General features: G+C 36.5%; 2 protein-coding genes across 2 annotated transcripts in view; both read left to right on the top strand.

Annotated features, from left to right (window-relative positions):
• Positions 1–81: 81 nt before the first annotated feature.
• slc38a6 (solute carrier family 38 member 6) lies at positions 82–21,527 on the top strand. Its single transcript, XM_055053413.1, has 16 exons — positions 82–325; positions 2,705–2,835; positions 2,908–2,981; positions 4,808–4,860; positions 4,958–4,997; positions 10,555–10,633; positions 12,808–12,893; positions 12,992–13,050; positions 13,134–13,205; positions 14,495–14,551; positions 16,098–16,177; positions 16,257–16,357; positions 17,062–17,186; positions 17,261–17,405; positions 18,755–18,849; positions 18,931–21,527. Exons 1-16 carry the CDS (start codon positions 233–235, stop codon positions 19,012–19,014), a joined length of 1,374 nt encoding a protein of 457 aa, XP_054909388.1. The 5' UTR covers positions 82–232; the 3' UTR covers positions 19,015–21,527.
• Positions 20,029–22,611, top strand: part of prkcha (protein kinase C, eta, a) — a 58,312-nt gene continuing 55,729 nt past the window's right edge. The window contains exon 1 of the mRNA XM_055053410.1: positions 20,029–20,136. Within this exon, the coding sequence (XP_054909385.1) occupies positions 20,029–20,136 (108 nt within the window). The remainder of the gene's footprint in view (positions 20,137–22,611) is intronic.

Raw genomic sequence — 22,611 nt, 5'->3', positions numbered from 1 at the left:
AAGGGAAAACTATCTCAAACTGAGAAAGTCTGGTCAAATAAAGAAAATATAGGACGTTTTTAACTAGTTTTTAAAAACGAAGCTGAAGCATGATAGAGGAGGCAGCAGTACTGCAACACTTTGGATTCAAGCTTCCGTTAAAAACTAAAGAAGATTAATTAAATGGATCAGCTGACAAGCTGAGCAAACTTCTGGAGACGATGAGCTCAAAATCAGGCAGCGTAAAATCAGAATGAGCATCAACAGCAGCGAACAGGCGGATGTTTACACCAGGCTCTCCGAAAGAGACTCCGATCTGAGCGAGAATGTCCCTCTGTTGGGAAATGTGAGTATTTAATTAGCTCGTCTATTACAGGTAAAAACTGAATTTATCAGTCAGAAACTTCTTTGACTCCGTGTTTATGGTCAAAATCACATGAGCTGGACTTCACTTTTTCAGTTTCAAAGTTTTCTGCTTCTGTCAGCATTCAGAGAGCAAATGTTTAGACCAACTTCTGCTTTTATTGTTGTTTGCAAAAGTCTAATTTTACACTAATTTTTACTTGAATAGACACACTTATGTTTTACATAGTTTGATCTGATTGTCTTAATGTTTTTTCCACTTCACTATTTGTCTTTTTATGTAAAATATGTCAAAATTAAATTAGTCCCCCAAAATGAGAGTCAAGTAGCTCAAATTTAACAGTTTTTGCTGGAGAAAAAGTTAAGAATTATCACCCAAGAAATTACTGAAGTAAACATAAACCACATAAATTTTTTTTTAAAAAGAACAAAAAAAAAATAGCTGCTCAAGTACTAAGTACTAAGTAACTGATCATAATATCTTATTTAAATTTAACAATAGTGGAATCTGAAAGAGAAATATGCAAGTTATGATTAATTCTGATTTTTTAAACACTGACATAAAAAATAATAGAAATTAGTAACACAATCACAGGCAGAAGAAACTTATTTCACAGCAATTCGCCTAAATGTAAAATACTGATAAAATACTACCTAATGTGATACACATTAGGTAGTATTTATATGTTAGAACATAGAAACAGGTACTTTTGGTGAGAGTAGTATTTACTGTATCTTCTTATTAGAAAATAAAAAACAACAGAAATTGTGTACAAACAAAAAGTCCCCCTTTAATATAAAATATGGCTTTGTGTCTGGTGAATATTTGGTTAAAACAAGCTTATTTTTCATTCAGTAAATTTACTCTCAGTGGGCAGATGATCCCAAAAATTTACCAAACTTCACCTAAAAGTAAAGTTTTCTAAAATGTTGCTGAAGTAAATGTCAGGGCTGTTGCTGCTGAAATTTAAAACAATTCTTTGATAAAAATGTTAAAATACAAATTGTTTTGGAAATGGATGCTAGCCAATACACTTCAAATTAAAATAATTAATCTGAATCAGGTATACATATATTTTTTAAATTAATTGCTGCAAATTGTTCTGTATATTTACAAAATGTAAATATTGTAGACTTTTCTTAAAGCCACAAACAGAATGAAGAACCAATCAAATATTCAGGGACTGTATTTTAAAACACGTCTCAACCAGCGTTTATTTAAATAATCTTTGCAATGACCCAGTTCCTCTGTTCACTTCAGAATCTGGGTCAATAAAATCTCTTATCAGGCATGGGGGACGAGGATAAGGGTTTGAAAAGTTCACTAGACCAGATTTTTTCCAATAACCACAGTCTTATAAGTTTTGCTGTGTTTCACCTCTGTATCTGTGTTGTGAGCTTGTTCCAAACATACCATTCTGCACATTAATTTTCAGTATTTGCTTGATTGAAATCTGCAGAACTTTTCACTCTGCAGCCGGTCTGTATTCACCGTCATCTGGTTTCTGCACTGCAATAACACAAAATCTTATCAAGTGTTTTTAGTGTAAATATCTTAGTGTATTTTAAATAAGACAAAACTAACTTATAAGTAACTTTTAAATAAGATATAAAAGCTTGTTTTAAGTTAATAATTACTTAATCTTGACAATAAAAATAACTTTTTCCACTGACAGACAGAGCAAAGGGGTAAGCAACCTGCACACGTACTGATTGACAGCGCTAAGACTCTGATGGCACTGGAAAAGACAGAGGAGTTTCATTTTTACTTATTTATTTTCAGATTATCAGTTTTATATTATACTGTCACAACATGGTGACAATTTCAACAAGTGCGTAAAAAATATATTTTTAATAAAGTTACAAACTTCAGCTTTGAGAAAATGCTGTCTTAAAATAACGCCCTGTCTTGCTGAAAAGTTATTTGTAATCTAGTTTTGTCAGTGTAGTGAGATATTTACACTAGAAACCAGACTAAAAATACCTGGTACTTCCTGTCTTCCAGTACTGTAAGGGGTGAGTCCGACCGCTCGGCTGCAGGTCAATCCGAGCTTGTTGTGACACCGACACCAGAGTTGCCACTTGTTCTGTCCAGGATATCCCCCATTAGAGAGGTCAAGCAGTTTGGGCAGCGCCCCTTATCCTGAGCTCAGGCAGCTGTCCTGCAGCCAGCAGCTCAAATCCCACCCGTTCATTCCCGTTTCCATCCGCTGATCCTGCAGGCCCCTGCGGTGTTGTTTTATGACATCCATCATCAGGCCCGGCCAGTTGTTGCTCCTAATGTCAGGAGGAATCAGCAGGTTTCCTTCTCAGCTGTGTGTCTTTATTCCTGTGGTTTTACTTGGGGGTTTTTTCTGTGCAGGAATTGGCGCAGACCAGAGCCACTGGAGCCTCCTTCACCTCCTCTGTGTTCAACTTGATGAACGCCATCATGGGCAGTGGGATTCTGGGTCTGGCTTATGCCATGGCCAGCACAGGGATAGTAGGCTTTTGGTAAGAGGCTCCTTTCACCACTCCCTTCTTTCTTTTAATTCTTAGTACTTAGTTCTTTCCCTTTGTTCCCAGTATCCTGTTAGTACTGGTATCCAGCCTTGCATCATATTCCATCCATCTGCTTCTGACGCTTTGTGACCAAACAGGTGAGAATAAAACTACTTGAACTTAAAGGTGACCTACCCTCAAATAGGTTGAGATAGCTTTAAGGATTAGAAAATTTGATTTTAGTCTGCTTTAGGGGCACTCAAAATGTTGTTGCAACTCATATTAATTCAACTTTCTTCAAACAGTGTAGATGGTGATAGCTGCGGGCAGGATAGATCTCCTGTAGTGGTCTGTATTACAGCTAATTTGAAGAAGCCTCTGATTGAAGACATTTTGTTTTTCCGAGGCAATCTCATAAAGAGGATAGTCAGGGTTGTCCATAATTATCTTGATTTTTAAATACGATTCTTCTGTGCATCATTATATCCAGAACATGTGCAATTATATAACACTACAGTCTTTGAAAAGTATTAGTAGAGCTTCCCGCACAACCAGGAAGAAGTGGTTTCAATCTCAGTTGATGTTTAATTTGACATTAATAAAGTATTTATGAATTAAAACCAGCTGACCAAACGTGCTGGAACTGAGCTTGGGTTGCTAGGTGATGAGCGGAACTCCACTGGGGTTGCTAGGTAACCACCAGTGGCTGCTGATTTGTAACGTTACACTCCGGAGGTTTTTAAACGGCTCATTTTCCAAACATTAAAAACAATTTGGTGGGGGTTTTCTTTTTAGAAGCAGTAGAAACCTAAATTAAAGTACAAAATTGTGCAAAATGTGAATTTTCCATAATACGTCCCCTTTAACGAATTCCCTGTAAATCCTCCTCGCTGTTTGGTGTCGACTTCAAACCCTGAATTGCTCTTTCTTGACTCAAGATTTAATCTGTTTGCTGTAAACTTTCCAATCGCAGTCTGACTCAAGTCCTGATTGTGACCTAATCAAGCAATGTTTAATTAATTAGGAAAAGAAGGGTTAAATGAGGTCAAAGAGAAGATAAAAAGGGAAAAAAAAGTTTATTTTCTGGTCAACACACAGAAATATTTGCCTATTTCTCCCCAACTTCCTTAAAGATTAAAATTTTTCCAAACCGTTGAACAGAATGTATTGTACAGTGCAAAAAATGCTTTCTTACAATTTATTTTACTGTCTAACATTAAATCCAACTCAACCTATTCTGTTTGGGTCCATTAGGATCAGAACAACTATCTCTCTTTGATAGATCCCAGAATGAGAATTACCTTTTTCATTACTAATATCATTATGCTTTGAAACGATTTGGGGAAGCCCTGATGATGTCACAACTTTTTAAGCTTCTGATTTGTTAATTCAGAGCATTTGAATGAATTGGTGGCACACATGGATATATTTTAGGGCGGTATCTTTTTATGACATTTTGTAAAATGTGTGGCCAATCGATATGTAAAAGTTATGTCTCATTCCCACTGAACTGCTCTAGCATGATGGAATATCAGGAGCAACAACATCCAATGATTTCTATTGACTTTGTCTCCGTAAAACTAGGAAAAATTACAACAAACCCTCAAAATGCTTCTTATGAGACACAAAGTGTCTTCAGATCAGCTACAGTGAAACTGTGTAACATTTTAAAAAATCAATTACATAGATTCATAAACACAGAAAGAAAATACATCAATCTCCCTTAATAGTGATGAAAAAGTACTTTTAAATACCAGTACTTATAACTGGTATTTTTCCATCAACATTTAGGAATTAGTGACTTAAAAGAAACTACAATATCTTGCTGAAAAGTAACTTGTAAGTTAGTTTTGTTTTATTTCAAGTCTACTAAGATATTTGCACTAGAAACTGGATGAAAGTACTTGGTGAGATGTTGTGTTTTTGCAGTGGAACATGTTAAAGTATTTGTTTATTTCAATCTTTCGACTATATTTTGCTGTAGGTATCAACACGTATGAGGAACTTGGAGAAAAAGCCTTGAAAAAACCAGGAAAAGTAAGTTGTCGTTTTTGTGTTTTTTCAGGATTGTTCCTAATGTTGTCAGTTTGAATGGTTTGTTTGCTCTAATTGCTTTCTGTTTTCTTCTCTCCAGGTTTTGGTCGGTTTAGCGATTCTCATCCAAAATATCGGTGGTGAGTTGGCCTTCTTTTCAACACGAAGTAACAGACATTATTTCTGACATGCTGGACATGAAGCGATTATGTGGGTTTTATGAGAAGCAGAGCTGCGACTGGGCCGAGGAATGCTGCAGGGACGGTTTGTTTATTTTGGAGGCAGACATCGCCTCCTGCTGGTGAACAGAACACCCTGTGCTGACGTCCTCTGCTCGTTTCTCATCACTCCCCCCTGTGAGGCCATTATCTAGATTCCCTGATAACCTCTGACCTCGAACCACCGTCCTCTCCGCCCCCTCCCCTGGGCCTGAAACATGACTTCTCCCCTAATTGATCGCTGATGGTAAAACTCCCTCCCTCCCTGTTGTGAGGAGGAATAGCATTTAGGGATCCACTCCACCACAGACAGAGGATTATATTGATTAATGAAACTTTTTGTTTTTGAAGATGTTATTTTTGGAAAATCTGACTTTTTCTCACCAAAGTAATTTAAGGTATTTAGAGTTTGTTCAGAGTGATATTGCCTTAGGCAGCCATCTTGCTTCACAAGTGTGTTTTTAAAGCTTCCATTTATTTGGACTTCGACTGCAGATCAACTCTTCGATGAATACAATTACTAGGCTGAACATTTTTTTAAATTACATTAATAAAGTTGTAACATAAGGAAAATAAAGTAATATGGTTGCTTTAATAATTGATTATTATGATGATTGATCGATTAATCGGAAAATATTTGGCAAATTCTGCAGATTTTTCAATATTACAGATACATAAAAAAAATACCAACAAATAAATAATTCAGTTCGTTTTTTAATAATTCCTTCAATAAATTTCAACCAAGTGAAGTTAAAACTCAGCCACTTTTGGAGTTTTGGACAAAACATATTTACAAACAAATGTGTTTTTTTTCTTATCTTAAATTAATATAAACTGCAAAATCAATATATACTTTGCACTTTATTACTGCTTCAGATATACTATTTGTTCAGAAGATAAACATTTTGAGTCGTTGCACTGAACTTGGTTACTAAATTAGTTGACAATAATTTCAGTAATTGATTCATCGTGATTATTTGATTAATCGTTTCAGCCTTACTGCATTTTGTGAATTTATACTTTGGTTTATGTTTTACATTAAAATCTTGCCAAATATTTTTAGTTTAGTTTTCAGGTCCAATTCTTTGGTTTTATATTATTTCAGAAAGAACTTTTGAGCAATATGTTGGAACTTGTTTTAAGTCAATACTTCCTGAATATTGGTGAAAAGTACTAGTTCCATTGGCAGATTTGCTTAAACTTGTAATACAATAATTTGTCAATACAGCTACTATTGTTTCACCAATATTAAGAAATTATTGACTTAAGTCAAACTCCGACATATTGCTAAAAGATTCCTGTTAGTTGGTTTTCTCTTATTTCAAGTGGAATCAGATATTTGAACGGGAAACAAGGCAAAAATATTTAGTTTTTGCAGTGCAATACTTGATAGAAATGCTTAATATTTTAAAATTTTTATTATAATATGATTATAGGTTTTAGTGCTTTGAAAAGATTGTGCATCTATTTCATAGAAAGATCTATACAAACTGAGCTTGTCTCGTAATTCTAAGGCGTTTTTTTTCTGGTAAAATTGCGTCTTTTTTCTAATATTCTGACTGTGTTCGTCCAATTAAACAAAATCTCTTGTAGCCCAGCCCTGTTACTAAGTCATGCAGCTCACAGAGGGAATGATTGAAATAAAAAACACTTTTTGAAAATATTTTCTGGTGTTTAAAAAAAAAAGAAAGCGAAAAAGAAAGAAAGCAAAAAATTTATTAAATCGTATGAGTATTAAAAAATGTAGATCTTATGTTTAATCCATTTCGCTATATATTTGCTGCTCCGTCGTTAGCAGCTCGGTTGGTAGCTCCCCGCCTATCCTCTGATGTGTTGGTGTTTCCCCAGCATGCAGGAGTGAGAGAGCCAGCACTCCAGTGTGCATCTGCTCCTTTTATAAGAGTGCAATTAGCCTCACTCTGGGTAAACATTCATCTGCGCTGCCAAAGGCTGAGCAGCCAATTGACCTTAATTACTGACCACCCCATGGCTCTGCAGCCGGCCGGCCGACCGGCAGGCCTCTCCTGGCTCTTAATGAAATGAAAGCGGTTCTTTCTCATGTTGTATTCACTCTGGAGCGATTTGCTGACCACACACAGAAAGCTCACCTCTATTCTCCTTTAGCATGACATGCATGCTGATTATCAGTGTCTGTTTTCTTACCACTTGGCCAATAACTATCCTCTTTGTTCACTCAAGGGCCATTTTAAGTAGTCATGTAAGTATTATCTCACCTCTGGTTCCTATAGAAGTGCTTGGTGCACTGCAAAAACACAAACTGTTAGCAAGTATTTATGTAGTTTCTAGTCTAAATATCTGAAGATAAGACAAAAGACATTTGCTCTAGAAACTAGATAAAAAATACTTGTGAAATTTGGTAATTTTTGCAGTGTGTGCTCAGTTTAACCAGCTACATGAAGCGACACCGCTGCATCCTGTGTTTCTGTTAATGTGGCTGTAAAATGTATTTTGTTTCTTAAAGCTGCTGTAAGTAACTTTCATTGTAAAAATAAAAATCTTTTATTTATATATTTGTTAAAACTGTCATTATGTTGTGACAGGATAATATGAGATAAATAATCTGTGAAAAGATGGAGCTTCTTTGCCTTCTCGCAGTGCTCCCATTTCTAAATATAGAACTACACAGCTGGGTCAGAAACAAGCAATCAGAGCCAGAAGGAGGGTCTTAGCACTGTCAATCAAGCTTGTGTACATGCTGTCCACTCCTCCTCCTTTGAAAGGAATGTTCAGGCTAGTTAGACAGCAGATAAACAGTGGTAAAATGTTTCTGTGCTATTAGAACACCGAGCAGCATGTACATGGGGGTTATTGACAGCGCTAAGATCTTGCTCCTGGCTCTGATTTGCATGCTGTTGCTTTAATATTTTTCATGGTTGACTAACCAAAGCAGCTCTGATGTGCAGATTTGCTTCACTGGAACCTCTGAGGTCTGATTTCAGAACAAAATGTTTCCAGACATCAGTCCTTATTGACTAAATCCATCCGTTCATCCATCCGTCTGTCCATCCATCCATCCATCCATCCATCCATCCATCCATCCATCCATCCATCCATCCATCCATCCATCCATCCATCCATCCATCCATCCATCCATCCATCCATCCATCCATCCATCCATCATTGTACCTTCTTTATTCTAATGTTTGTCACTGTGATAAAGTCATTCTACATTCATTGTTCATTAATGTAATGACTAGAAAAATGGACTAAAAAGTCTGAAACATGGAGAGCAGGAACGCTGGATCAATAATCACATCCATAAAGTCACTTGTGGATCAAAAACCTCTAATATAGACAACATTGAAGCAAAGGGACAAACTAGATCAAGCTGCCATATCAGTATTTTTATGCCCACAAATAAAACACTGAAACAGTAATGGAGGAGTGAAGGATCTCTGCCTGCCAAGTTGTAGCATTCAGAAATGGCAGCTGTTGCTCATAGACAGAAAGTGCTTGTGTCTGTGTGGGCAAGAGCGTTATTGGAGGAATTTTCTTTTCTAAACAAATACAGGATCTAAGGGATTATGGCTGGGATTATTTAAAGGAGAGCCAAAGACCCGCCTCGGGGCTGCAGGGTCCCAGCTAGCCCTGCATGTGCCTGGCTTCCCCAATCATAAATCCCTTAAATTCAGCAATGAACACACACTGAAACACTGTCAAAACACAACATAACCAAATAATTTTGATCTAATTGCTAGTGCAAATATCTCGATACATTTGAAATAAGACAAAACTAAGTTGCAAGTAACTTTTCCTTAAGACATAAGAGCTTGTTTTAAGTCAGTAATTCCTTAATATTAATAAAAACAAAAAGTTCTGCTTTCACAAGCAGATTTTTTTTTTCTTACAAGACATTTTTTTATGTCGGAAGTGAAAAATGTACCAGTGGAAATAGAACTTTTTCAACATTAAGAAATAGTTACTAACAATGTACTAAAATATGTGATACTAAAAATACTTGGTAAGATTTTGTGGTTTTTGCTGTTCTCTTTCTGAATAGCAGTTCAATAACAAAACATTTGTCTAGTTCAGCAGTAAAAACCACTTGACTAAAAGTGCTGGAGTTCCACTTGGGTTGCTAGGTGACGGACCGGGGTTGCTAGGTGACGGACCGGGGTTGCTAGGCAGCGGTACAGTTCCCAGAATTCTGACTCAACAATCTGAATTTCAAGATTTTGACACTAGAAACTAGAACAAAACGCATTAAGATGTTGGGTTTCTGCAGTGAGTTTGCTGTTCTCATAGCGCTCCTCACACTGGATAGTCTTTCTGAGCTAACAGGAAGTGAATTGATCCTCTGTCCGTTTGATTGTCTGTGGGAAGTGGAAGCGTCTTGTTTCCTGGCGAGGCTGAGAAAGGTTGGGAAGTACCTGGATTAGCGTCAGAGATCATTACTGTTAGCATTCCTGCTCCCTCCTCACCCGATTAACCTCCTCCTGGCTGCTCTGCAGCAATTTGAAGCCCAGTGTTTTGTCTGCCACTTCCAACTGGGGGCTTTACTGGGGATCTCCCAAGGCTAGCCACCCATGTTGTGTTAGCCTGCTCCCTGTCCTGTGTGTTTCCCAACTGTGTTTTCTGAAGTATGTGTTAACACACCCAAGGCTAACTTAGTTTTTCTCAGCAATTTCAAAATCTATTTCAATAATCCTGGTGTCAAAATAAAGCTAACACTTGAGAGAGTCCATCAGAAGTGCAAGTATCACAGCACCTGCATTAGTTTAAGAGAAAATGAGGATTGAACATAAAATAATTTGGATTTTTTTTTGTCCCTTGCCAGGATTTTCTTTTAATATTACACAGGTTAAAGCAACATATGGTTCTATGTTCACTTGTACAAATATGAATGCAGCTGAGGTAAACTAAAGCAAACTCAGAGGTTTCAGTTAAAAATACCTAGAAAATTTGAACTTGGCACAGATTGACATCATCTACAACACTGGGGATTTTCTGTGATTTTATTTACTAAACTTATTTTGCAGATATATTTTTAAATACCTGCATTTATTTATACCTTTATCATAAATTATTTTTAATTGAAGTTTTTATTATTTTTTTAAAAAGAAATTTATGGTAAAAAAAGAGAGAAATTACTGCACATTTCAGCACATTTTTCTGAGAGAAAAATTCAAATCACCAACAAATATATTTTTGGCACTACCAGAGCTCCATGCAATTTTTTTATTTTATTCATTTATTTATTTTTTTTATGAAAGTTTCTGGTTACTGATGTCTGTCCTGCAGCCCTTGTGCTTCCTGCTCAGCTCAGATGCTCAAATACTTTTTTTATTCGCTTCTCGATGTTTAGAGTATGATGTTTCCATGGATACCAAATATGTTCAGCTGACGACAGGTGCAATAAAACACTCAAATATGAGCTCAGATATGCTCGTGGTGGCATTCCGCTGCTTTATGTGATCTTGGTTAAAATGTAATCTTTGTTTTCCTTGTTTCTCCTCAGCCATGTCGTCCTACTTGTTCATCCTGAAGTCGGAGTTTCCTGCAGCCATCAGCAGCTTCGTGAATGCAGGAAACACCGGGTGGGTTCATGCAGCCTGCTCAAAATGAGAATATTTTTAAAATATTGTGAAAGTACATGGTTGAAAGGAAATTATTAAGCTAATTTTAATTTATTATGTACAACACCTGGCTGCATTATAATGTGGGACAAACTTAAACTGTAAAATTTGTGGCAAATCTTGAAATTTGACACTCAGAAAAACTTTTATTTGTTCAGCAAAGAGAATATCTGATGTTAGATTTAAAAAGTTGCTTTTTGTTTGTTTAGTTGCATAAAATCCCAGTACTTGCAGTTGTAGTTTCAAAAAGCTCAGATTATTTGAAAACTTTGCTATCCAAACATCCATAACCCATCAGCAGCCCACGTCCTTCAGTGACCTTTCTGGTCCGTCCTGCAGCTCCCCGTCCTGCAGCTCCCCGTCCTGCAGAGCGTCGTCCTCTGGCCAAGAATGTAACGTATATCCCTTTAATATTGGCCACACCGGTTTAAGCAGGACTTGTAGCGACTCTCAGCCCCCATCCGTCAACATCTGACTCTTCCACGCACAGCTGCTCTGTATTAGCACGCTGCGTTCACCCCGCCACCCCCAAATCTCTCACACATGTTCCCCAGAATCAGACTGATACAAGGGGATATCAGTTTTGCCAGTCTAATTACGGCTCGCTGTGGAGGGGAGCAAAACGTTCCTGTTAATGAGCGGCTTCAGGGACGTTAACAGGAGCCTGTTCGCTTCCTTCAAAGCGGGAATAAATGAGTGAACATGTCGCGTAGTTTGTCATAACGCAGAGGAATGAAAGCAGTTCCACTTGTTTTTGTTTGTCTGCTGGAGAGATTTTTATTTTCATGTTTTGTGTTTCATGCCAAGCAGCTGTGGACTTTAGCGCCATTATAGGTGAAAAAAATGAAGGAGTAAAATCCTTCCCCAAAAGTCATATTAAAATTATTAATCAGATTAATTCTCAAAAACTAATTCTGAAATAAATCAGAAAATTTCTGATTCATCTCAGAAATCTTCTAGAAAAAAAGTAACAAAATTTCTACTTTAAATTTCCAAAAGTAGAAAAAAATTCTCAAATATTTTTTGATATCAAAAAAAATTCAAGCAAATTTTTTGCTGTTCAATCTCAGAAATTACATTCATTTAAAGAGAACTTTTATCATGCAAAAATTTATAATTTGTACGTTTTTGTATTTCAATTTGGCTCTTGACTGATTTTTAAAACAGCTCAGGCACTAAAAATAAAATACTCAGACAAGTTTTGGCAATAAGTTAGTCTGGAAAATTAGTCATTTCAAAAACCTTAAGTCACATTTAACTGATTAACAAAATAATTTGTTGTTCCCTATTAACCCCATACAAGACCTGCTCAGTTACCAGCAACCAAGCTGAGCACCAGCATGTTTGGTCAGCTGGTTTTTCCACTGTACGCTCCTGTACAATTCCTGCTGGAAAAGACAAGTTTTGTTGTTACCTTTCTATTTAGAAACCACTTTCTGCATTCTTGTTGGTTGTGCAGGAGGCTCCACTGCTGCTTTTCAAAGATGTACAGTTATATAATTGCGCATCTGTTTGCAGCCATTTTCACGTGTGAGCTTAAATGTTGAGTTGGGGGGTGTGGCCAACAGCAGCTTATTTGGATTTATGAGGCCCGAAAACCAGTCAAAATACAGGCAAGAGTCAATGGGTGTTGATATGGTCGGAGCAGGTGCTGCTAACGGTGGGTCGGCCATGGAGCCAGTCCCTCATGACCCGGTACCCGGGCCCAACAGATAGCAGCGACAACCAGGACCCATCCCAGACGACCCTGGCCCCAGCGGAGCCAGCATGGCTTCCACATGTGTCACTATACCGCCGCCTCTTCCTCCTCCTCCACAATTCCCAATAAACCACCAAAGCTCTCCTTCAGCAAAAGAAAATATTATTCCCCTCTCTGAAAACCCTGAAAGAAAAATGTGGTCCCATCGAATGGAGCGACACAGCCTTAGCATGTGAACTACATGATTGTTGTGATTTGAAAGAGCTAAAGCCTTTAATTCGTTCCACATGACGGATCTGTCACTCTGAATTTGAGTCCAAAATGGAGACAAATTTCCAGAGCTGGTTCATCTTAATGCATGCCACTTTAAGACATTTCAGAAAGTCTGCTGCGATTCAACCTTGACTTTTAATGCCTTACCTCTGGTGTTTTACAGAAATGCCTGGTATGAAGATGGCAGGCTACTTCTCATCATCATCACACTTTGTATTGTTATGCCTTTAGCAATGTTGCCAAAAATTGGTGAGTTTCCAACAAAAAAAGTTTTTGTTGTTTTTTTCCATCTCTGACTGGTTTGAACCACTCTGTTTTCCTGGATGTCTCTCTCTCTCCCAACAAAGGATTCCTGGGTTACACCAGCAGCCTTGCCTTCATCTTCATGTTGTATTTTACAGTTGTGGTGAGCTCTGACCCAAACCTTGAAAAATCAGTTGACTACATTTTTTCCGATGTTGACTTTCTCCATTGTTGTCTTGTTTCTAGGTTGTGGTGAAGAAATGGTCTATTCCATGCCCGTTGCCTCATAACATCACAACGTTCTCAGACTTTAAGAAGGTGAACATAAACAATTTATTCAGAACAAAAACACGGTTCAGCTCAACCCAAAGCAGAAAAATAGTTTTACTACTCTGTATGTGAATGTAGAGGATGGATATGTTAAATATAAGTTTCATTGATTCTCATAATTGATCGCATCCATTTTATTGTGAGAAAATATTCACTCATTACACTGCAAAATCACAAATCACATTTTTGGTTTTGTTTTAACTTCAATTATCTTATCACACTTCAAATCAGACAAAACTAAGTTATTTATAATTAATTTTTCTCCTATTTAAAATATACTGAGATATTTACTCTAGAAACAAAACTAAAAATACTTGGTTATGGTTAAAGATTTTGTCCTGCGTCTTACAACAATTTTAATCCAGATTGTTAATTCTGACTGTTGAGCAGTTGCCTAGCAACCCCAGTCCAGCCCAGCTCATCGCCTAGCAACCCCAGTCCAGCCCAGCTCATCGCCTAGCAACCCAAATGGCGCTCCAGCAAACTAACTTACAAGTTTCAACAAGATATAGGAGGTTTTTTTTTTAAGTGAATAATTCTTTAATACTGATTTAAAAAGCACTACTTCCACTGGGGGATTATTTCACTAGCCAAATATGAAGTGTACATTTAGATTTTTATTAATACTTTTAATATTTTTCTTGCTATATGAGAATAAAATCATAGTATTTGTAGAACAAAGTCATATTATCAGATGAGTCATAATATTATGACTTTAGTTATTTTACTGTATTCTCATACACCAAGAAAAATATTAAATATTCTTCTAATTTTTTTATTCTTTTACTTTCTTAGCATGACCCTAACACTCTGCAGTAAGGAAGCAATTGCTGAGTTTTTTTCCACTATTATTTTGGCTGCATCTCTGCTTTACTTTTGAGTGAGTGGGCGTGTCTGGAGTTTTGTGAGGGAGGTAGATTTTGCCCAGACGTTCATGGCCAACGGGATTATGAGGGTAAGCTGGGATGTTGAGTTTACTGATTGTGTCAGATTTGGCTGATGAGGACCAGAACGGGCCGCTTGGAGCTCTGCATGGTGAATGAAGCCAGTCCCTAAGGGAAGGAAGTCCAGGTGACCTTTCCTGATCCTGGAAATGAACTCTGACTTTTAGAAATTCAACACCGAGCTACATCCCCAATCTGAGCGCCAGCTAACTTACTTTTACCAAAGTTGTTTTTTCCTGGAGATGTGAGGGCAAACAGTGAGAATATATTTCTATTTTCAGACGTAGATGTTTTAAATTAAAAAAAAACTTTTTTGCTGTTGTTTCCTTTCAGGTATCAAACCAATCTGACTCAGAATGTACACCTAAACTCTTCATCATCTCCTTAAAGGTGAGTATAAATTAAAACCGCAAAAATCTTCCCAAGAAATTTTGGTCTAGTTTTTATTGCAATTGTCTAAAATGTTAATAACATATGATTAACCTTTAACCATGGCATGAGCTTGTTTTAAATTAGAGTACTAGTTCCATTGGCAGATCATTTTAACTCATAACAAGATCATTTTCCCTTCTTATAAGTGAAATTATCTCCCAGTGGAACCAGTAGTTTTTCATCAATATTAAGTTATTATTGACTTATATCTTACTTACTTGTGAATTAGTTTTGCATTATTTCAAATGTAATAAGATATTTGTGTGATAAATTAGACCAAATATACTTGCTAAGTGTGATTCTGGAGAGTAGATTAATTCCACACAGACTAATGTTTTAAAGCCTCCATTTAATAAAAATACAGCATGTAAAAATAAAATATTAACATCAGTAGTGTAAATATCATACTTTAAAACACTTTAAATAAATCAAAAATAACTAACAAGTAACTTTTCAGCAAGAAATAGGAGCTTGTTTTGACAGTTATTCCTTGATATTTATGAAAATTTTCTAGTTCTGCTGGTAGATTGTCATTAAAACTAGTACTTTTTACATCTAGCTGAAAAGTTACTTGTAAGTTTTACCTCATTTCAAGTGCTTATTTAGTATATTTGATCTGGAAACTGAACCAAAATACTTGATAAGATTTTGTGTTTTTGCAGTGTAAACCTTTTCCATCCTCTGGTCATGTGCAGACTGTTTGAGTTGTTGGTGAGAAGTTGTTGAATGCCATTCGTTCCTCTCCGCTGACAGGTCACACTCTCACCTATGATGGGTATTACATTCCAAGAGAAAGCATGCAACTCGTGCCCTGCAATAGTTTTCACACTCCTTTATCTTTTTTCACATTGAAATTATGAACTTCAGCATCTTTCAGTGGGATTTTTGTGTGATGCACTAACATATAGAGTGTATAAGTTTTACCAATGAATATCTGAAAATTGTGGCCTATTTTAATTGAACTCGTATGAGTCATGGCTTTGGAGAAGCTACTTTCTCTGGATTTGAGGGTGTTTTAACGTCACTCCTGTTTAGTTTGGTTAAATAAAACTCTAGTTCGTTTTATTTCTCCATCTATGTATCACTAGATGGAGAAATGGATCATGTTCTTACCAAAGACGAAAGAAATTTTGGTTCAGCTTCTAATGCAAATATCTTATTACACTTAAAATTAGACAAAACCAAAACAAGTAGTTTTTCATCAACAAACTGTATCCTTAAGATGCATTAAAAGTACTAATTATACTGGCAGATTAATTCACTTAAGATTCAAGACTCATTAAATTTTTCCCATATTATAAGTGAAATAATCTGCCAGAGGAACAAGTATTTTCTTACCAAGAAAAAGGAATTATTAACTTAAAAGAAGCTTCTACACACTGCTGAAAAGATACTTTTATAGGAGTTTTATCTTCTTCCAACTGGTTTTCTCATGGATTTTCTTGTATTTAGGTTCATCCTTCTTCTCATCAACTCTAATTAGCTCCTTTTTGGTTTGTTGCAGAGTGCCTACGCCATCCCTACTATGGCCTTCTCCTTTCTGTGCCACACAGCCATCCTGCCCATCTACTGCGAACTGAAGCGGTCAGCCTCTGGGTTAAATACGGCTCTGGACCCTGCTATGTAGCCGCTAAGCTAACTGTATGACTGCGCTGTCTTTCAGACCAACCAAAACCCGAATGCAGAACGTTGCAAACATCAGCATTGGTCTCAGCTTCCTGCTCTACTTCATTTCTGCTCTGTTTGGGTACCTCACCTTCTATAGTAAGTAGGGCTGAAACGATTAATCGAATTGATATGTTTATTCGATTATGAATCACGATTAATCGATTGTGGAAATAATCGTCAACTAATTGTGTAATTTAAAAAATGGTTAACTGGAATACACAGACTCAAAAAAAATGCTATTTCCTGAAAGAACAACACAATCAGAGCAGTAATCAAACCAAAACTGTACAAAAATATATATGTTTGCTCCTTAAAGATTAAAAAAAGCTTATTTTTCTGTATATATGTTCTATCCAGAACTGCTATAGAGGTACTTCTATAGCTTCACCTGGTTCAACTTCTGAAAAGAATCTTTTAACTCCTTATGCTAATCAATTCTTAATCCAAAAATAATCAACAGGTCTGCCCTGCACTGTATTGATGTTGCAAATGGATCCTTTGCTACAAATTATCAAGTGTACACTAAAGGAATGCTGTGTTGTTGCTTTTTAGGAAATACAATGTTTATATTATTTTATTTTATAAAAGAAATATAATTGTTTATTTGCGTTTTTAATGTATTTCCAAAGTATAAATAAAAACTTTGCATCTCTGCCAGTTTTTTATCTGATTAATCGTCAGAATAATTGATTAATCAATAACTACAGTAACCATTACTTGCAGACGTCATCAGTTTAAAGTCCTGCTCTGTTTCTGCTCCTTTATTATTATTATTATTATTATTATTATTCTCCTTTCAGGTCATGTAGCGTCTGAGCTGCTGCTCGGCTACGACGTGTACCTGCCGCGCGACATCCTGGTGATGACGGTCCGGCTGGCCATCCTTCTCTCTGTGCTGCTGACGGTGCCGCTCATACACTTCCCCGTGAGTGTGCCACGTCAGATTAAATGTCAGAGGAATCACTTTTCAAGCTGAAATATTTAATTTTCATGAATTAGGCCCGTAAGGCTGTGATCGTGATGCTGTATGGAGGAAGCCACTTCTCCTGGCTGACCCACATCGTCTCAACTCTGATCATCCTGGGAGTGGTGCTGATGCTGGCCATCTTCGTGCCTGATATCAGGAATGTGTTTGGAGTCGTTGGTATGTAAGAAATTAGTTGATTTTACTATATTTTTTTGTCTTGCAGGCAGAATTGATGACACCTTTTAAGCTGTACCCAGGCCTGTCACACTAACAAATTCTGCTGGATGTTAAATTCTCCCATAAGTTATTGCGATAAACGATATTATTTTGAGACAATTTTGTAGTAATATAATGATAATTGCACAATGATGCAAGAACACGTTCTGAAAGATCGATACACTTTAATTTCTAATGTTTAAATCTGGATCTAGACAACATTTTTAAATATCTGAAATAAATAAAACAACAACAAAAAAAAATTATACTAAAGTCTTTGTAAACAAAATTTCCTATTATTGCAAAATTCCAAAATCTTACAAAATATTTTAGTCTAGTTTCTATTACAAATATCTTACTAGGTTAGTTTTGAAATCAGACAAAACTAACCTACATTTAACTTTTGAGCAAATTTTAGAAGCTTGTTTTAAGTAAATAATTCCTAAATATTGACAAAATAAATACTTGTTAGCAGATTATTAAACTTATAACATGGGGAAATGTCTTCTTCCATTGGAACTAGGACTTTTTAAAATCAATATCAAGGAATTATTGACTTAAAACAAACTCCTATATCTTGCTGAAAAGTTACTCATAAGCTAGTTTTGTCTTATAATGTAATAAGATATTTTCGCTAAAAATTAGACAAAAATACTTGGCAAGATTTTGTGTTTTTGCAGTATTTGAAGAGCTTGAAATTCCCAGACATGTGGAGGTCCTCAGTCCTCTTCCTGATGTCTTGGTTGATTTCTTTTGATTTTCAAATGATGTTGAACTCAAATATTGAAATTTAGCCAATCAGAAGCTTGAAAAGTCCTGACATCATCATCTGGGCTTTCCTGGATTAATTAAAACAAGATATTCAAATCTGAAGTCATAAAAGATTCTCTCTCAAAAAACAACCCCAAAATAGAATATAACATATAGCATTTAGCAAAATGGAAATAATTTTAGTTTACCTAATTTACTTAAAACAATAAAAGTTTAGCCTTTACATTAAATGTTACTTTCTGCTTAATTTGAAAACTTGAAGCTTGAAATTAAAGGAAATGTTGGTGTGCATGAAAGAGACCGTTTATTTAACAATTAGAATTTAATGTAATACTAGAAATGTAATAACAGAAACTGCATTTATGTTTTGATGCTGAATCTATTTCCAGCAGACTTTAAAAGCAGCGAAATATTCAAGTTGCATCATTTATGCATAACTAATGCATTCCTGGTTTAAGTTTATGAATCTGCTGCTGTTATGTATTCTCCATGTTGATTTTAATCAGTTTTTAATAATCTTTTTTTTTAAATTATTTTAGGCTCAACAATGTCCAGCTGCCTGCTGTTTATTTTTCCAGGAATTTTCTACCTTAAAATCAGCAGCCAACCGATCAAATCCGTCAACTCCATTGGGGTAAATCAGCAAAATGTCACCTGTCATAGTTTTCTTCCTGGTGTTTTTTTCCTGACCTGGTGTTTATTTTTGTCTCCCCAGGCCATATTTCTGGTGGTTTTTGGGTTGATGATGGGCGTTACCAGTCTTACTGTTATCATTCTCTCATGGGTGTTAAACTCCTGATCCAAATCCAAACCAGAAAGGGAAATGTGAACCAAAGAAACTGAATCATGAAAGGGACCAGCATCACCTCAGGGATGAATACTAAAGTATTTATAGCGCTTTCAAATTACGACAAACTTTTTCTACATATTGACTTTAATTTTTCTTTATTTTTCTGGATTTAAAGATGAACAAGGGATGATTTTACTATTTTGATTTTGCACTTTGTTATTCCTTTAAACTTTCCTGAAACGATTCTTGTCCTAACTGGATGTATTTCTGCCCTGTTTTGAGCACTAAATGAAGGGAAAATTGTTTACATAATGAAACTCGGGTTTGCTTGTTTAACAACTAAAATGTCTTCATCAGAACGTCTAAGACTCATCTGTGTAAACATGTGTTTGATTGGCAGCAGCGGTTGTGATGCTGAGGGTCACGCTTTTCTGTGGTTTGGCTTGCAGCTAATGAAACCCACACGCTCCGCACGTTTCCATTCGCCGTCGCACTGTTTAGTAGTTCGTCTTTAAGTCGCCTCTCAAGCACCCAGACAACTAGTCGGCTTTCTGCTTTAAAGAAGAGCCACTTCAATCAGTCTCCTCATTAAATAAAATGCAATTAATAACCCTAAACAAACTGCGGATGACAACAGTTTACAGTTGCCACAGCTAAAATCCACAACATTAATCATGACAACAGTTTTAAAAACGTACACAAAACATGACAAAATCACACGTGAAACCCTGTACATAATTAAGTCTGTCTAAAATTAATGTTAGAATATAAAACTTGTAAAGGAAAAAGGGGGAGGAGCTGTCAGTTACTGGTTGCTACGGTAACCGCCAACTGACAAGACCAACGCCCGTGACGTCACTCTCTCTGAAACTCTGCCCGCTCCGCCATTGCGGACATAAAATCAACCGATGCGCCCCTGTGGCCTTTATAAAGTTGATTTCACAGCACGAAACGGGCACAGGATGCTGCGCGGTCGGCTGCGGAGAAAGACGAGGATGAAAACCAAACTTGTAATTTTATTTTATGACTTCTAATGAGGTAAAATGCGGCGGCGACGGATTCCAGCCGTTAATCATAATGACTGGCAGCCCTCGGTGTAACCGCGGATTTGCAGCGAACACCATTTACAAGGTAAAACGATTAACGTTCAGAATACATTTTATAAGCAAGTGTGACTAGCAAGATATGAAATATCGCATTATGGAGGAAGTACGCGTCTAACCATTAGTAACCATGGAAACAGTGCCCCACCGTCATGTAGCCTAGCATGTATGGAAAAACCTGGTTAGCATCTCGTCTTCTGCACGTTTTTAAGGCTGCTCCAGTGTAACGGGAACCGCAGTTTATGACGCAGTGATATAAACGAAGAGGTGTGAATTCAAACAAAGTTGGTAATATGATCAACACGTCAGGACGGAGGAGTTATGGGTCAATTTCTATGCTAGCTGTTTCAAGCTCCTGTAAATACCGCCGTCTGTGAGCAAAACTAATCGAGAAATTTGGAGTAGAAGCCATGAATAAACTGACAAAAACAACTTCAGTTGCTCTGTTCAATTCCGACGTCCATCATGGCGGTTAAAATAACTGAGTGACGTCGTTGCAAAGGCTACGTCACTCAGTCATGCCATTGCAACTACGTCACTACGTCACGTTATTGCAAAGGCTAATAAATGTCTGGGAAAAAAATGTTTTTTTACTAAACAAAATTGATTTGAAGAATAAATAAACAATTTTTTTTGACAAATTTCACATCTGTAATGTAAACAAAATTTAACCAAAATAAATGGTTTTGAATCTTTTTCCACCTACAATGTGGCCTTTGACAAAGTGTCTGAGCGTCTTTAGACACTAAAGATACCTTAGACATCTTTAGTGTCTATATACTAACTAATAAGTTAAGGTATTTAAAATTAAGCCTTACAATTTCTTAAATTTGAAAGATAAATGAAAGTTGACCTTAGATACTTTAATTGCAGATTTCAAATTTTGTGAGGGCACAGACATTTTATTTCATTTAGTTTATTTTTCTCATGGGACAATTTTGTAAGGAAATTTGAGTCGCAGGCAGATGACATCATTGCATTCTGTGACTTGAGGCGGTTGAAGCTACCACCCACAAGCTGCTAATTACCCTTGCTAACCACCTTTTTTTATGTATTGCCAGTTGGTTGGGCAATGTTCATCTTTGCCACTGGCTCTCTTCTGTTGCCAAAATATCCAATGCTACATTCATTCTGTGCGAAAAAAAGAAGGCAGCGCTACTATTATATCAAATATAACATTTTCTTTTGTACATTTATGTTGTGATACAGGTCTTAAATTTTATTCATAATGATCTTTAAAAGGTTTTAAATTATTATTAGTTGTAAATTTCCCTTTGGTGATTACAACAAAAATAAAGTATTTTTGAATATGAACTCAATTTGAATTAAATTTGCATCGATGAAACCTGCAGAAACCCTGTGTGACCTATACAACTTTATTGGAAAACAAATAAAAATCTTGAAATGGTTGTGAAGTTATTTACCTTGATCCTTATTTTTCTTCAGATATACAAGGGATTTTAAAAAGAGTATTTAGACCTTTTTTTTCTTTAACATAGACTGTACTTTGTAAAATCATTTTTAGCGCAAGATTACCACCTAGTGTCCGACAGTGACAGCATTCCTCGTCTCTGTAATTTTTTTCTTTGGGTATAAAACTCAGAACAAGTTTGAACCAAATAGACGTCGAAGCTCTGAAAACCAGTGCTTTTTGTGTTGGAAGGCTGCATGTTGACCCGGTTCTGAGCTGTTTTTATGGGGGCCTGGAGTGGTCAGAGTCCTCCGCTCAGGGTGGGAGTGTTTTTGTTTAGTTAAACCGGCTCACAAGGCTGGGCTGGGCCCATGTCCAGCAGTATGACAACACCGTCTCCCAGGGTTAAAGGAAGGAATGAAGCAGGGAACGATGGTGGGCTGAAATTAAGACCCTGCTGGCAGTCTTGGCTTCTTCTGTTGGTTTAAGAGGTGTTGGCTGCGTGCTTTCAAAAATGTTTTTTGTTTATTGAAGTCAGAACAGTGATTACTTATGATATGTTGTCCGATTGTTGACCTTTTGACATACAGTTTGCTGGCCTTTCATTTGTGAAGAAAAGAAAAGGTGGTAAAAAGCATTACTGCTTCCTGTTTGGGTTTAATTCTGCCAGTTACCTGGGAAATGGGAACTCTGAGCTGGATTTGCCGTCAGATGAGGAGAATTTATTGTATTGTTTATCACGGTAAATTTAGATTTATCATTTTCACAATAAATTCCAATTATTGTGAATGTATTCGCAATAAGTTTATTTAAATTTTTTAAGAAATTAAAATCCACTTTTAATTGGTTTGGTGTAGAGTTGCCGGAGTCACAAGTGACGTTGATATTAGACAAACTTGCATGTATGTCTTGTAAAATCAACATGTTTCTCCTACATCTTACTGCTGTTGATGATAGGAGATTCCATATTGAAACACAAAGTCCACCTTAAAAAGTCATGACTGGGGTAGTCGGGAGTTGCTCCCAGTATCCCAGTGGGAAATCTGACTTCGGAGGACATTCTAGTTAATTTTTCCGATTGGAAAACTGGGA

This window comes from Poeciliopsis prolifica, unplaced genomic scaffold (genome assembly GCF_027474105.1).
Source record: "Poeciliopsis prolifica strain line A6 unplaced genomic scaffold, Auburn_PproV2 SCAFFOLD037, whole genome shotgun sequence".
Classification (NCBI taxonomy): Eukaryota; Metazoa; Chordata; class Actinopteri; order Cyprinodontiformes; family Poeciliidae; genus Poeciliopsis; species Poeciliopsis prolifica.
The sequence above is the reverse complement of the archived record's forward strand: the minus strand, read 5'-3'. Positions and strand labels throughout refer to the sequence as shown.